Source organism: Plectropomus leopardus, chromosome 5 (genome assembly GCF_026936395.1).
Source record: "Plectropomus leopardus strain MGB_pleo_1.0 chromosome 5, ASM2693639v1, whole genome shotgun sequence".
Taxonomy (NCBI): Eukaryota; Metazoa; Chordata; class Actinopteri; order Perciformes; family Serranidae; genus Plectropomus; species Plectropomus leopardus.
The window spans coordinates 25,802,091-25,815,456 of NC_142180.1; the positions used below are offsets into that span (position 1 = coordinate 25,802,091).

At 39.2% G+C, this 13,366-nt stretch overlaps 2 protein-coding genes across 2 annotated transcripts; both read left to right on the top strand.

The window, feature by feature from the left end:
• Window positions 1–1,237: 1,237 nt before the first annotated feature.
• Window positions 1,238–6,246, top strand: sell (selectin L). Its single transcript, XM_042481494.2, has 8 exons — window positions 1,238–1,459; window positions 1,546–1,604; window positions 1,727–2,125; window positions 2,212–2,316; window positions 4,032–4,211; window positions 4,443–4,532; window positions 4,629–4,650; window positions 5,029–6,246. Exons 2-8 carry the CDS (start codon window positions 1,577–1,579, stop codon window positions 5,072–5,074), a joined length of 870 nt encoding a protein of 289 aa, XP_042337428.2. The 5' UTR covers window positions 1,238–1,459; window positions 1,546–1,576; the 3' UTR covers window positions 5,075–6,246.
• Window positions 6,247–6,385: 139 nt separating this feature from the next.
• selp (selectin P) lies at window positions 6,386–12,200 on the top strand. Its single transcript, XM_042513963.2, has 15 exons — window positions 6,386–6,483; window positions 6,567–6,642; window positions 6,749–7,135; window positions 7,226–7,333; window positions 7,431–7,616; window positions 7,710–7,901; window positions 8,401–8,586; window positions 8,680–8,865; window positions 8,983–9,165; window positions 9,268–9,453; window positions 9,625–9,810; window positions 10,304–10,492; window positions 10,591–10,779; window positions 11,294–11,413; window positions 11,524–12,200. The coding sequence occupies exons 1-15, from the start codon at window positions 6,481–6,483 to the stop codon at window positions 11,592–11,594; spliced, it is 2,448 nt and encodes an 815-aa protein (XP_042369897.2). The 5' UTR covers window positions 6,386–6,480; the 3' UTR covers window positions 11,595–12,200.
• The last annotated feature ends 1,166 nt before the right edge of the window (window positions 12,201–13,366 follow it).

Below are 13,366 nucleotides of genomic sequence, written 5' to 3' on the forward strand. Positions count from 1 at the left end.
AGAGAAGCATTGTCACGAAAAACTCAATTACTGTACTGAAAAAGCACTTTTTCTAGTTACAATGTAAAGGCTTTATTCCATGTTGCTATTTACAGTAAGCAAGAGTTTCTTTTTAATATTTCAAAACTAAAATTATTTGAAATAATCAATTTGTTTTCTAAGCAAAGGAATACTTCCCCTAAGCGAAACAGCCAAAGTGACCAAGAACACGCAGTTAAAGCTTTATTGGTCACTTTTATAAAAAATAACTTTTTGTCATATTTGCTGAAACTGTCACTATATTCACGCAGCACTAAAGGAGATGTTTAATCTGTGAAAAATCTTGTTCCTCTGCCCCTTTGAATTTCTCACAAGTGCTGCAGTGAGTCCTAATGAATATGTCCTAAAACTGGAAAACTGGGTTTTTGGTTAGATCCCTAAAATAAGGTCTGTGTAAAATTTATGAGTGGGGGTCGTAATAACATATTCTATATCACAGAACAAAACGTGAAAGTCTCTTAAGCTTGTGTTAACCAGTTTTTACAGGACTCATCATGCAACAGTGTAGTTTGCTTATAGTCTAATGTTTTACTGCTGGCAAATTCATTTAGGCTTCAAAAATCAGAAAAGTATTGTTCATTTGTGAAGATAATCTTGCTGAACCAAATGCATAAGTATTATTAACTTTTATTTGACACAAATCTTATTTTATGTCATAATCCAAAATCCAATGAGAAAATCCCATATTTTCTTTAATGAAGGAACCAGGGTGATGCTAACTTCTGTCTCAGCCTGCAAAAAAAAAAAACAACTATTACTATCTACTATAACTATTACCTCAAATCAATAGAAACAGCCATTGAGAATCTTCTCAGTCTCTAACACAGCTGTTAATATTTTTAGAAACATATTTTAGTCATTATAATAACATAAATTAGTTTTATTATAGTTTTTATTATTATATATATTTATTTCATTTTCATAAAAGCCATCAACTGTAGCTTTAGTTGCAAGATGGTGAAAGATTTTAATTTCTCTTTGGGGGAAATATTACTGTGTGTTGGCTCCAAGATTCAACTGTGACCTTGGGCTTACCTATCATGTGAAACATTTTTGTATTGTTTGTGTTCCAATTTCATGCATTGCCAATCCCACATTTACCAGAAACAAGGGTAATTTCCCAAAAGGCCTGTTCAGGTATAACAGGTCATTAAGTCAGCCATTCATTCATCACATGCATTCACTCTGGAAAGTAAACATCCAGCTATTCTATGATAATGTTGTACCGAATTGCAGAAGAGAAATATAAAAGCCGGACACTGGTTACTTCTCGCAGCAAACTAACATTCACTTACTTTACTGCTGTGGTGTAAGGTTTCATATTTGATTCAATTAGAAAACAGGGATTCAACTTAAGTGGGAAGTTTACTTCAAACAGTTTAGAAACTATATCATTCTCATTTTAAAATACCAACTCTGGGTAAGTACGCAAGTTCTAATTCAGGTATTTTTCATTATTGTTTTCATCAATATTCTTGACCTTTAAATCATTTTTTCTTTGGACAGACAGCAGGAGTTTATAGGTCACTAACTGAAAATGATTTGGATATTAGCCCTCCTCCTCAGTGAGTATTATTTTTAAGGCAAGAGAAAAATGTCCATTGTAAGATAACATTGTGCATAAACTCTTTCACATCTAATGACAAGAGAACTGTCCTTAATGTTTGTCTTTCAAATTGTGCATTAGGTTGCTCCTTGACTGAGATTGTCTTGGGCTGGACATATCATCACTCAGATAAGAAGATAATGAACTGGGCCGCGGCCCGACAGTGGTGCCAGACCACTTACACAGACATGGTGGTCATCCAAAACCAGTTTGAGAATGACTTTCTGGTCTCCATGCTGCCAAATAAAACCAAGAGTCCATATTACTGGATTGGAATCACTAAAAACCACATGAATGAACCTTGGACATGGATTGGGAATAACAGCACATGGATTGGTGAGCAGTCATGGGCAGCAAACGAGCCCAACAACAACCACAGCACAGAGTTCTGTGTGGAGATCTACGTGAACCAAGGACCAAACCGAGGGAAGTGGAATGATGAGAAATGTGCCAATCGGAAAACTGCTGTTTGTTATAAAGGTATGTAAAAGCTGATTGGTTTTGAGGGTTGTTACAGATTTAGAAGTGGATGAGATTGTTTTAGTATTGCATTTTTTCTTTAACAGCACAATGTAATGCAACAATATGTGGCAGAGGAAGATGCCAGGAGACCATAAACAACATAACCTGCCTCTGTGATCCTGGCTATGAGGGAGACAGGTGCCAAACAGGTGAGGAGTTAGCTCTCTTAAATTAAAAAAAAGTCTCCATTTTTTTTTTTTACAGTGGATGATGTTTATTTAAAGGACAGGTGGAATTTTTTTTCCAAATCTATCTTCTTGGGCTTTTATTGCCTTTAATGGACAGGACAATTTAAGCGTGAAAGGGGGGGGCTAGAATCGAAACCTGCAACCACTGAGGCGAGGATACAACGTCTGTATATGGGGCACCGCTCTATCCACTGTGCCACCAGGCGCCCCCCTTTCCAAATCTATCTTTAAAAAATTGTCATGGGCCTATATGTACACTGAAAGTTTTTGTTTGCTGTTGTTCACATCCATATTCTGCAAACTGCATAAGGGTAGCACATTTAAAACCATTCATTTAGTTTATTTTGGTCAGTTTTTAAAGAGCCCTGGCACACCAAGCCAACGGTCTGCAATCGGTAAATGCTAAGCCACTGCTAACCATCTGTCACCCTAGTTTTTGCAGGGTGCCCCCCACCGTCGTCACTAAGTCAGCCCTTGTCTACATTTTTCTTTTAGCCAATTCAGAATGCTGAATCAGTGTTGGATATTTTTAGCCATGGAGCTCTTTTGCAGAGACAGTTCACAGTTTGTGAACTGTCTGTCTGTTTGTCTGTTTGTGTTATTGTATATATATAGTGTTATTGTGTTATTGTGTTATTGTTTGCAAGTGCATGAAAATTATACTCCATTCTGATGGCCTTCCAGTTTCTTTTTTTTAAATGATGAATACAGACTACCGCCCCCTGCTGGTATGGAGAGTTATTTTCTCTCACTCAAGAGCAGAGCATTTGCTAGATAGCCTTTTGTTGTAGTCTCTGCAGTGTGTTCAGGTGCAAAGTTTTGTCTAAAACCCAGGTGGCATGAGGTATTGCAACCGTCAGCCTTCATTGCCAGTTTTTTTTAAATCGGTTTAGTGTGTCTGGGCCTCAAGGCACAACAATGTGACAAGCTATGACTGGACAACAGCTTTCAGGGTTTGAGTTTAGCAAGCTGTCCACTATCACCCTACTCTGCAGTTCCCCTCAGCACTGTACACCTTTATAGTGTCTTTCAGCTCAAAGTGTTAATTTTCCACTTTGCACCTTAACTGATTTGGTTCACTCTCACCGTTAGCCCGTTCTCGACCACAACAGGGATCTCAAAAAACCCGATTGGACACTACCTAACCAGCCCTATATAACAAACAGACAATATTGGGGTCGATTGCTTAGCACAGTGGAGCAGTTAATGCTAAAAAGACAAATATTTCCCTTAAGAAGTTGGTTGAGACCAATAAATAAATAAAAAAAAAAGATCTTAAAGAGAGTGGACATTGGACTAAAATTCATGAGGTGGAAACAAACACAGCTCCAGAAGAATGCAAATACAGTCGGGTGTAGTATACTGAAGTCTCATTATTCACATTCTGATGTGTGAACTTTTCACCATCCCATTCTTAGCCTCTGTATTGTTCACCGTCTCAGACGGCGCTTCTTTTGAACATAAACTGAATTTTATGACAGAATCTTTTATGATGATCACAAGTCCCTGCATCTGTTTCCTCTGTTTCCCAAGGTTAGGCTGAAACTAGCATTCAAAAACTCTTCAAAATACTTGCATCAGCATGTTTGTGCCCTACAAATACTTTTCACAGAAGAAAATTAACACAACACAGTTACATAACTCCTGGTGAACTTTAACCTGTGTTGGTCCCCCAGCTGTGGAATGTCCTGCTCTGCCTCAGCCTGATAACGGATACCTTAGCTGCTCCGGAGGAAACCTGACATTCAACTCAACCTGCCAGTTTAAATGCTACCCAGGCTTCCTGATGACAGGCTCGCCGGCTGTCACCTGTGGGGTCACCGGAGTCTGGAGTGGCCCAAGACCTTTTTGTGCAAGTAAATATTTGAAGTTATGTAAAAGCTTAAAAATGTATTTTAAAAAATAATAAATACACCAAAACCAAGGCTGGCCTTTTTTTTGTGTAAAGGTGAATCTGCTTCTAATGAATCCTGCAGGCAGCAGTAGCAGTAGTTGTAGTAATAATTTATTTTAAAAAAAAGAAATAAATATCACTGTCAAATACTGTTTGAATTGGAATGAAGATGACTGTATCTTATTTTTCTCAGACTATAAACAGGCCCTGTTTGCTGTTACTGGGTGTGGAGCCCTCTCAGCCCTCTGCTGCCTATGTTTCTGCTGGATGAAACGCAGAAAAAGTCAGTGTTTCTCAATCGCACTTCATCGAAACAAAGATGCATGTTATTGCAACAGACCTCAATAGTGATCTGCTTTTGTCTGTTAATTTCTCACAGGAAAGAAACTTGCCCAAGTAAGGTAAGTGTTGAAATGTACTTTTGCAAAGCAACTCCACCCATTTCTGCACATTCAATATCTAAAACTTGATTAACTCAAATGCTGCAGTTCCTTGCTTCTGTTACCTAAAATGTTAACATGTTTATTTCACTGTAACTGTGATTAATTTCTGTAAATAATCCTAGAAGTGTCTTTGATTTAGTATATTTAAGCTTGTTTTTATTTTATGTTCTTTAGCTATTTAATGATGTCGTAATTGTATTTAAATGTCCTTTTATAATTGTCTCTTTTGCTCTTTGCCTCAGTGCTTTTGACATTTTATGTAAAGCCTTTTGAATTATCTTGTTGCAGAAGTGTGCTGTATAAATAAACTTGCCTTGCCTTATTTGTCCTTTACAGGCAGCCTGAAGACGTGACAAATTCATGCAGTGAGGCACAGGGATGACAGACAACTTGGACCTCATTTATGTCTTATTAAAATATATCTTTAATGACGCAAATGCAGTTAGTTATATTTTAGTAGATTGCTAGTAAATAAATCTAACAGGCTGCACATGTTGCATGCCAGGATAACTAGTTATCTAAGTGTTTTGTCCAATATACCCTATGTTAAAGCTTTATTTGTATATATGAATGAATATAAAGTATGTAGCCTTTGTGTGTCTGTGTATGTGACACAGGTGTGGACTTGAGTCATATGACTTGGGCTTGAGCCAGACTAAAGTCACAAATTTCATGACTTTTGACTTGACTTGACAAAATTAAAAAAGGCTTGCAACTTTGATTTGAGCCACTTGACTCGAAAACATAATACCTACCCCTAAAGTCACTTTGAAAAGAGAATGTCAGACTTTTTTCCCCCTAAAGTGATAGAAGATACAACAAAACATGACAAAAACATACAAAATCCATTCTGCCTTGTTACTGGTTAATAGTGCTATATGGAAGTGTGATGTCAATACGTTTTTTTTTTATTAGGTTTAGTCACACTTATTTTAACAAATAAAATATATTTTGTTTGTTTGTTTTTTTGTAAGTTTAATATTTTATTGCTCTGTTGTTAAAATGGCTTTACATTTGGTTAAGAGAGCATTAGGATTTAATCGTTTAGGACTAAAAACTGAAAGCTAAAGACACTGGGACTTGACTTCAGTCTTGACTTCGGACTTGACATGAGACATGAGACTTAATTGTGATTTGCAAAATAATGAGTGGGTCCCTCTACTGGTTTGTGATGGTTAATTAATAGAGGAAAAAAAAACAAAGTCTGCACACTGGATTGTGCTCCCATAGATATTTAATTCAATTACCAAGGTGGTACCGAGGTGACATTTCATAATTTTTCTGAGGTAGAGCATGCAGCTCAAATCATCACCTCTGTGGTGATTGAACTGAATATTTATGGGAGTATAATCCACTGTGCAGACTTAATTTTTTCCTCTCTTGTATTATCTCTTGTCCAGCACCAATTTCTTTTTTTTGTTTTTGTCAACTTTTTTTATATGGTTTATAATTATATCATGCGCACATACACTCAAGACATGCATCTAATAACATTGGTGGAGTTGTATTTCTGTGTCATCTAAATATAATTAAAATGAATTTAAAAGTTTTTAAGTTAGGTTTTGATGAGTATGAGTGAATGCCTGTGTGTCTGGGTCTGTGTGTTTGAGTTCCCACAGAGTTATGGGTGGTATATGGTAGTATCCTTCCTGAAAGGAAGTTACCGCAAAAGACATATTGCAAAACTGGTCATTGACTCATTCCCTGATGGACAATTAATGCCACTTTGCCATTGATTGTCAGCAAAGTGGAAGAAACAACTAGACTGAGTGACTGAAGACAGATGAAATGGTAAGACCTGTGAAATATCAGTGCAAGTTTTGTACATTCACTCTAATATGCAACTGTAAGAAAAACATCTTTTTTTATGTCAGATGTTTCCAGAATCAGTCGACAGACAAAAACTGCATCACATGGTGCTGACAGCTGTATTCATTGTATTTACACAAGGTAGGTGTTCATAATCTCACAGGCACCGAACTCTTTCAGATTCCTGTCTCTTCTCACTTCACCTGTTCAATTTTATCTCATCATCATGTTTTTAAACCAATCTTAGACCTGAGCAGCAGAGGAGGAGCACATGCATGGACCTACAGTTACAACACCAGTCCAAACCGCAGATGGCTCGAAGCCCGCCAGTGGTGCCAGCAGCACTTCAAAGACATAGTGCCCATTCGGAACCAGGAGGAGAGTGACTTCATCAACAACCTGCTGCCATTTAGCCCAAAATATTACTGGATAGGCATAGGCAAAAAGGCTGGAGAATGGGTCTGGGTAGAAACTGATGAGAAGTTGCCTAAAGGGCTTCAGAACTGGGCCCCAGAGGAGCCAGATAACATAGTGGGTCAGGACTGTGTGGAGATTTACATTAAGAGGGAGATGGACACAGCCAAGTGGAACAACGAGAACTGTCGCAAGAAGAAGGGAATCATCTGCTACAATGGTAAACACACTTAATTTTGTTTAATGGACACATTTACTGACTCATGTAGGCTTATTACCACATGTGAGATATCTCCCTGTGTATTTGTAGTCTCTTGTGCACAGGATTCCTGCAGTGCCAATGCAGACTGCATTGAGACCATTGGGAACTATACCTGCCAGTGCCATCCTGGTTTCCAGGGCTCACGTTGTGATGAGGGTGAGCAAACATTGTTATGGTATATGTAAATGTACCGTGTGTAGGGTTTTTGTTCTGCGATTGCTTAAATAATACATTTAATATGTTTTCTTTTCAGCAATTGCATGCAAACCTTTGCTGGATCCAGAACAAGGTTTTCACAACTGTTTCCATCCTTATGGGTCCAATCATTTCAACTCTTCCTGCCATTTCCACTGTGAACTTGGCTTTCAGCTAGTAGGCGTGCCCCAACTGCTATGCCAAGCTAGTGGACTCTGGGACCACCCTGTCCCTCTGTGTCAAGGTATAAAAACAACTAGATATCAACAAATTAAAAAACAATTGTTATTTCAGATGTCAATGTTAAACGGAAAATATTTCTCACTGCCTATCTCAGTCAGACAGTGTCCAGTCCTGAACCACACCTACATCAGCGGTGGTATTCTGAACTGCAGCCACCCTGTTGCACCTTACAGCTACAACTCCACCTGTGAGGTCAATTGTAATGAAGGCTATGAACACAGTGGAGCGGACCATATTCGCTGTGACCACACCGGCCAGTGGACAGCCAGTGTCCCAACATGTACAAGTAAAGTGATTGTCATTAACTTTGAATGCAAAATTTGGCGCAATCATGTTTTAAACCAGCTTAACCCTGATTAAGTTTCCCATCTGAATACTTTTTATGAAATTCTTTGCGATTGCCACTTTGTATGTGACTTCCTTTCTTGTAATACTTGACCCCTGTTGATAGACTGATGGCCACCTTTCATTAATTCTCAACTGGCCAAAATGCGCAGTCACATCCTGTCCAGACTGCATGTCAGATAGGACTGAGGTCACAATTGTTAACACTTAACTTCACAGTCATTTGTGTCAGCATTGGGAAAACAACATTGTAATTTAATGTGGTTTGGAAGTTGCTGTTTCCTTTGACTGTAAATTATGTCAGCATTATGTCATGTTCATGCTATGTTTATAAAAGCAGAGTCATAATGCACAGCCATTTAGACTGACACATTTCTGTAAGTACATTGATTTCCATTGAGTGGACTGACTGTGTGATTTATATCTACATCCCACCACAGTCAAAAAGTGCTCCCCCATTTTCTTCCCTGTCACGGGCAACGTGACATGTGTGGACACTGTGCAGCCCTTCTCCTTTGGCTCACGGTGTAACTTCACCTGCCAGGAAGGCCGCTACCTGACCGGAGACAACACATTCACTTGTCTGGCCTCAGGACAATGGAGCAACCCTTCACCTACATGCACAGGTGGGTCACAGAAATTATGCCTAACACAAACTTCCTGAAAACAGATACATTTGTATACTACTCTGATGAGTGATAGTGTTTCTTCCTCTGTAGTGGTAAAGTGCAGCAGTTTAAAGGCTCCACCTCATGCCTCCATGCAATGTCAGGACCCTCTCGGAGCACACAGCTTTGGCTCAACATGCACACTGCAGTGTGAAATAGGATTTGATATGATTGGCACAAACATGACGAAATGTTCTGCACAGGGCAACTGGAGTCATGCACCTCCTGTTTGCCGGGGTATGACCATGAATTTTTAAGTCTGTTTTCATAAGTTTAAAGTTGGCTTGTTTTGAGTTTGTTTTTTTTTTTTTCGTTTTTTGTAATTGGTCTTTTTTGTCTCTGTATTTTTTCTAGCTAAGAGGTGTAAGCCATTAAATCCTCTTCATGGCTCCCTTAACTGTTCTGACCCAAATGGTTCCTTCAGTTTTGGTTCTCTGTGCACAACAACCTGTGAAGAGGGCTTTCTGCTGAATGGTGCAGCCAGCACTGAGTGCACCTCTCTGGGCATTTGGAGTTTAGACATACCACAATGCTTGGGTTAATAATTAATAATGTTTGCATCATGATCTGTAATTTCTTTCTTGTTACCACATAAAACTCTAACATATCTCATTTTCCTTCAACATGTTTACCTTCCAGCTAAGAGATGTCCCACTCTGAGCTCTCCTTCTCATGGCTCCTTGGTCTGCTCCGATACCCATGAAGAGTTCAGTTTTAGATCTCGGTGCAAGTCAACATGCGAGGAGGGTTTTCTTTTGAATGGGACGGCTGACACAGAGTGCACCTCTCTAGGCACATGGAGCACAGACGTCCCTCATTGCTTTGGTAAAAACAAAGAAGAAAGTATAAATCTCTGTATCATGATCTCTCATCAGGGGAGTTCTTAGTTTAGAGGCCCAGTGTGTAATTTAATGTCATTAAATCTTTAATTTAATGGTCTAGGTAGCTTGACTGTAAAGCTCTTGAATATATTGAGTTCTCCTTTTTCCCCTGCAGCTAAGAGATGTCCCACCCTGAACTCTCCCTCTCATGGCTCCTTAGTCTGCTCTAATCCCCATGAGGAGTTCAGTTTTGGATCACAGTGCAAGTCAGCGTGTGAGGAAGGTTTTCTCCTGAATGGGATGTCTGACACAGAGTGCACCTCTCTGGGCACATGGAGCGCAGACATGCCACGTTGTTTGGGTAAAAACAATCTCTGTATCATTATCAGTTGGTTATAATAAACATAAGAGCTCATAATTTCATGGTTTAGGAGGTGTTTCAACACCACTCTACCTTATAAAGCTCTAGAATATCCTTCATCTGTAACATTATGAAGTGCAAGTCACAGGATTGGACCCAGTTGCAGACAGAAGATGAACACAAACTGAAAAAACAAAGGAAGTTGGCAGGTATAGGTAGGGAAACACTAATTTGGGGAGTGAAAACAGGAGAGTAAACTGCAGGCAAGACTAGTGAGGGACAGGTGAAAGTAATCAGGGTGAGGCTAGTGAGTAAAGTGATCCAAAACAAGAGGAAATGTGAATAACAAAATGCATTAATTTATAGCACAACACACCAGCTGTATCGCTATCTTGTCATGTGTTGAATCAATGGTAAGGTCTTTAGGGGCCTAGATGAGGGTTATTTGGTCTGAAGCTGACTGTCATATATTTTTATTCACTTCTACCTGCAGCGCAGCCATGCCCCCTACTGGCCAAGGCTCCAAAACATGGGAGGATGAACTGCAGCCATCCTTACTCCCCTTTCAGCTACAGCTCCCACTGTGACTTTGAATGTAATGAGGGCTTCTGGCTGAGAAAAACACCAACTATGACATGTAACTCCTCAGGCCTCTGGAGTCAAGATCTGCCCACCTGCAACCGTGAGAGCTCACAGTAACATGAACATACTTGCTGCTCTGGTATTCAAACAGCTGATCCAATGTCAGTGACTACATTTTCTGTTCTCTCCACATCTCAGCGGTACAATGTGAGGCCATTAGTGCCTTGCCTTTATCTCTGGCTATGAACTGCTCCCATCCTATGGGGAACTTCAGCTTTGGCTCCCAGTGCCTGTTCACCTGTGGAGAGGGATTGTCCCTGAATGGCACAGAGGTGATGTCTTGCTCCTCCAGTGGCATTTGGAATGGCAGCCTGCCTAACTGTGCAGGTAAGCTGATTTTCAGTATGGTAACATGCTGAAACTGGGCAGGTATAATGTTTTATACCAAGTTAGTACAAAACACAAACTACAACTGAGCCTGATGGGGATGTCATCAGTTTTGCAGAAATTTGGATTAAACCAAATACCTGATACTTGATAGGATATTAAGGCACTTTGCAGTGAGGTTGCAGAACTGAAACCTCTCCTGTGTGTGCCTAGCTTGTAGGAGAACTACCACAAAATACAAATGGCCCTTTCGAGCCAGTGCTTGGTTTGCTCATCCTTGGCTAATGTAGAACAATATGTCTGATTCTGCAGAGGACAACCCGTTCCCCGTATAAAGATGAACATCTCATTCTAACAAAAACAGGATTCTCATTTCCAGGATATTTCTTTGAAGAATGCTCCTAAATCCTACACTTGGGCCAAAGTGGTGGACTGACTGATCAAGAAACATACAGTGAAGATAAAAACAATAAAAAAAAAAAGTACCGACTATGATCTTTATGTGTTCCTGTAGAAAATATGCCAGTGGGGACTGCAATGCTGCTGTCTACGAGTGCAGGAGCAACCTACATTGTCTTGCCACTTATCCTGATTGGCCTGGCTTTGTTGGTTATAATGGGATTTAAGAAAAGAAGTAAGACCTACTGTTATGCTATGTTATGTTAAGATGCTTTACAGTTTTACACATACATCATGTTGTAGCACTCACAGTGAATCTTTAATCCTTATTTCTGATTTTTGCAGGAAAACAGAGCACGTCTTATACACCAGCGTGGGGGGAGAGAGAAAATCCAGTATTTGAGTTTGAGACCTGATTTTTGTAACAAATCATTTCAAATCAAGATTGCAGCCTAATGCTTACTATTGTTCTATGAAGCTTGTTAGTAAATATTATTGATCGTCACATTCAAAGGAATACTTCACAAACAAAATGATAATTTGTAAATCAATTCTTCATGCTGTGTTATGTTGAATCATTGAGGAAAACTTTGTTTTTCTTGCATACCAGGAAGACTGCGAACATTCACTGATTGACTGGGGACTATGTTAAATAGAAACATCAATGTACAAACTCGTACAGTAAAATAATTCAAATGCTATTTATCCATTTACATGCTTAGTACGACCCAACATTTTACTAAAAAAAGGAAGTTTCACTCTTAGTTTAGTTTTAAATGTTTAGAGTCAAGGTAACACTGCATCATGAACTGATCTAAAATTGTCTTTTTGTGGGTTAAGTATTCCTTTTACCTCAATTTTCCAGTTCCACTCAGATAATCCTTAAAATGTAGATAATCGTGCAAATTTTGTGAAGAAACCTTAACCCTTTGTCATAAAAAAAAACACATTTAAGCTTGCATGCAGCTTTGCTCTGTACCCTGCTTGTATATTGCTCGATTGTCAATAAATTATCAACAATTCTTAAATGGTACAGTTTATTTTTTTATTTTATTTCATTTTATCAACTGACTCACCCAGTATGGTACATTAAGCATATGATCAGTATTGGCATTCTTTGTCCACGTCCAGTGTCATTTGGTTGAGCCAAAGTGTCTTGTTGGTGCCCTCCCAAGTAGCTTGGTTTACCCACATTTGACCCCCTCCATAGAAACTAATACTGTGGGGTCAAGCGGGGAAGTGGCAGAAACCCCTTAAGATTACCAAACTGCCACAAAGTGTCAGTTTAGCACATTTAGTGGCCAGAAAGCTCCTGTTAGTGAGTGGGGAGGAGGTGATCTATTATCAGCCTCAGCTCAATGTGTCACACTGGGCACTGATCCCACACTGAGGGGCAATCCACTATCCAAATACACAGTATGTTGAATTTAATGGCTTGTACTGAGACTCACACGGTGTTGAAAATTGTACATATTAGGGATGATAGACATTTTAAATTAACCAATTTAAGCTTGAATCTATTGTATGAATTAACCATTTGAAACCTGAAATGACATCAGTTTTCTTGTGCTGCATTAAGATGCCTGTTACACACATTCAAAACTTTTTTTTTAAAAAAAAAAAACAAAACATTTTTCTTTTCTTGTTTTGCTCAGTTCTGGGCAATTCTCTTGTAACTCTTAACCTGTAACTTCTTCCTGTTTTTCTGAAAAAAAAAAACAACAAAAAAACAATACAATTCTTAATTCTTCACATTTTAAAGGGTACATACCTTTAAAACGTACATTACAATCATGGAGTTTGCAATGTATGGCTACATTTGTTGTATAGAATTGTCCCTGTGTATCTGTGCCAACAGTAGACCTCCAGTCTTGTGCTGGAAATGGCCAATGAAGTATCTTCAGCAAAGCGTGTGCATCTGTCTTGGCGCTGCAACAGCGTGAAGCCAATTATAACGGTTAAAAGACAGAGGGTTTGTGGCCTGTGGCTGGCATGAAGGGTGCAATAAATAACCACACTGTCGACAGGAAACTGTTTGGCTACCGTCAGAATAATAATGAGGTTATTGCTACCTGCTGTGACCGTATGATCACGGTTTGATTATTTTTCTCATCCCACCCACGGCTGCTGGCAACCATATATGTGTGCCAACTGCGCACGGGCTCGCACACAGGAAGGGAAAAAGCCC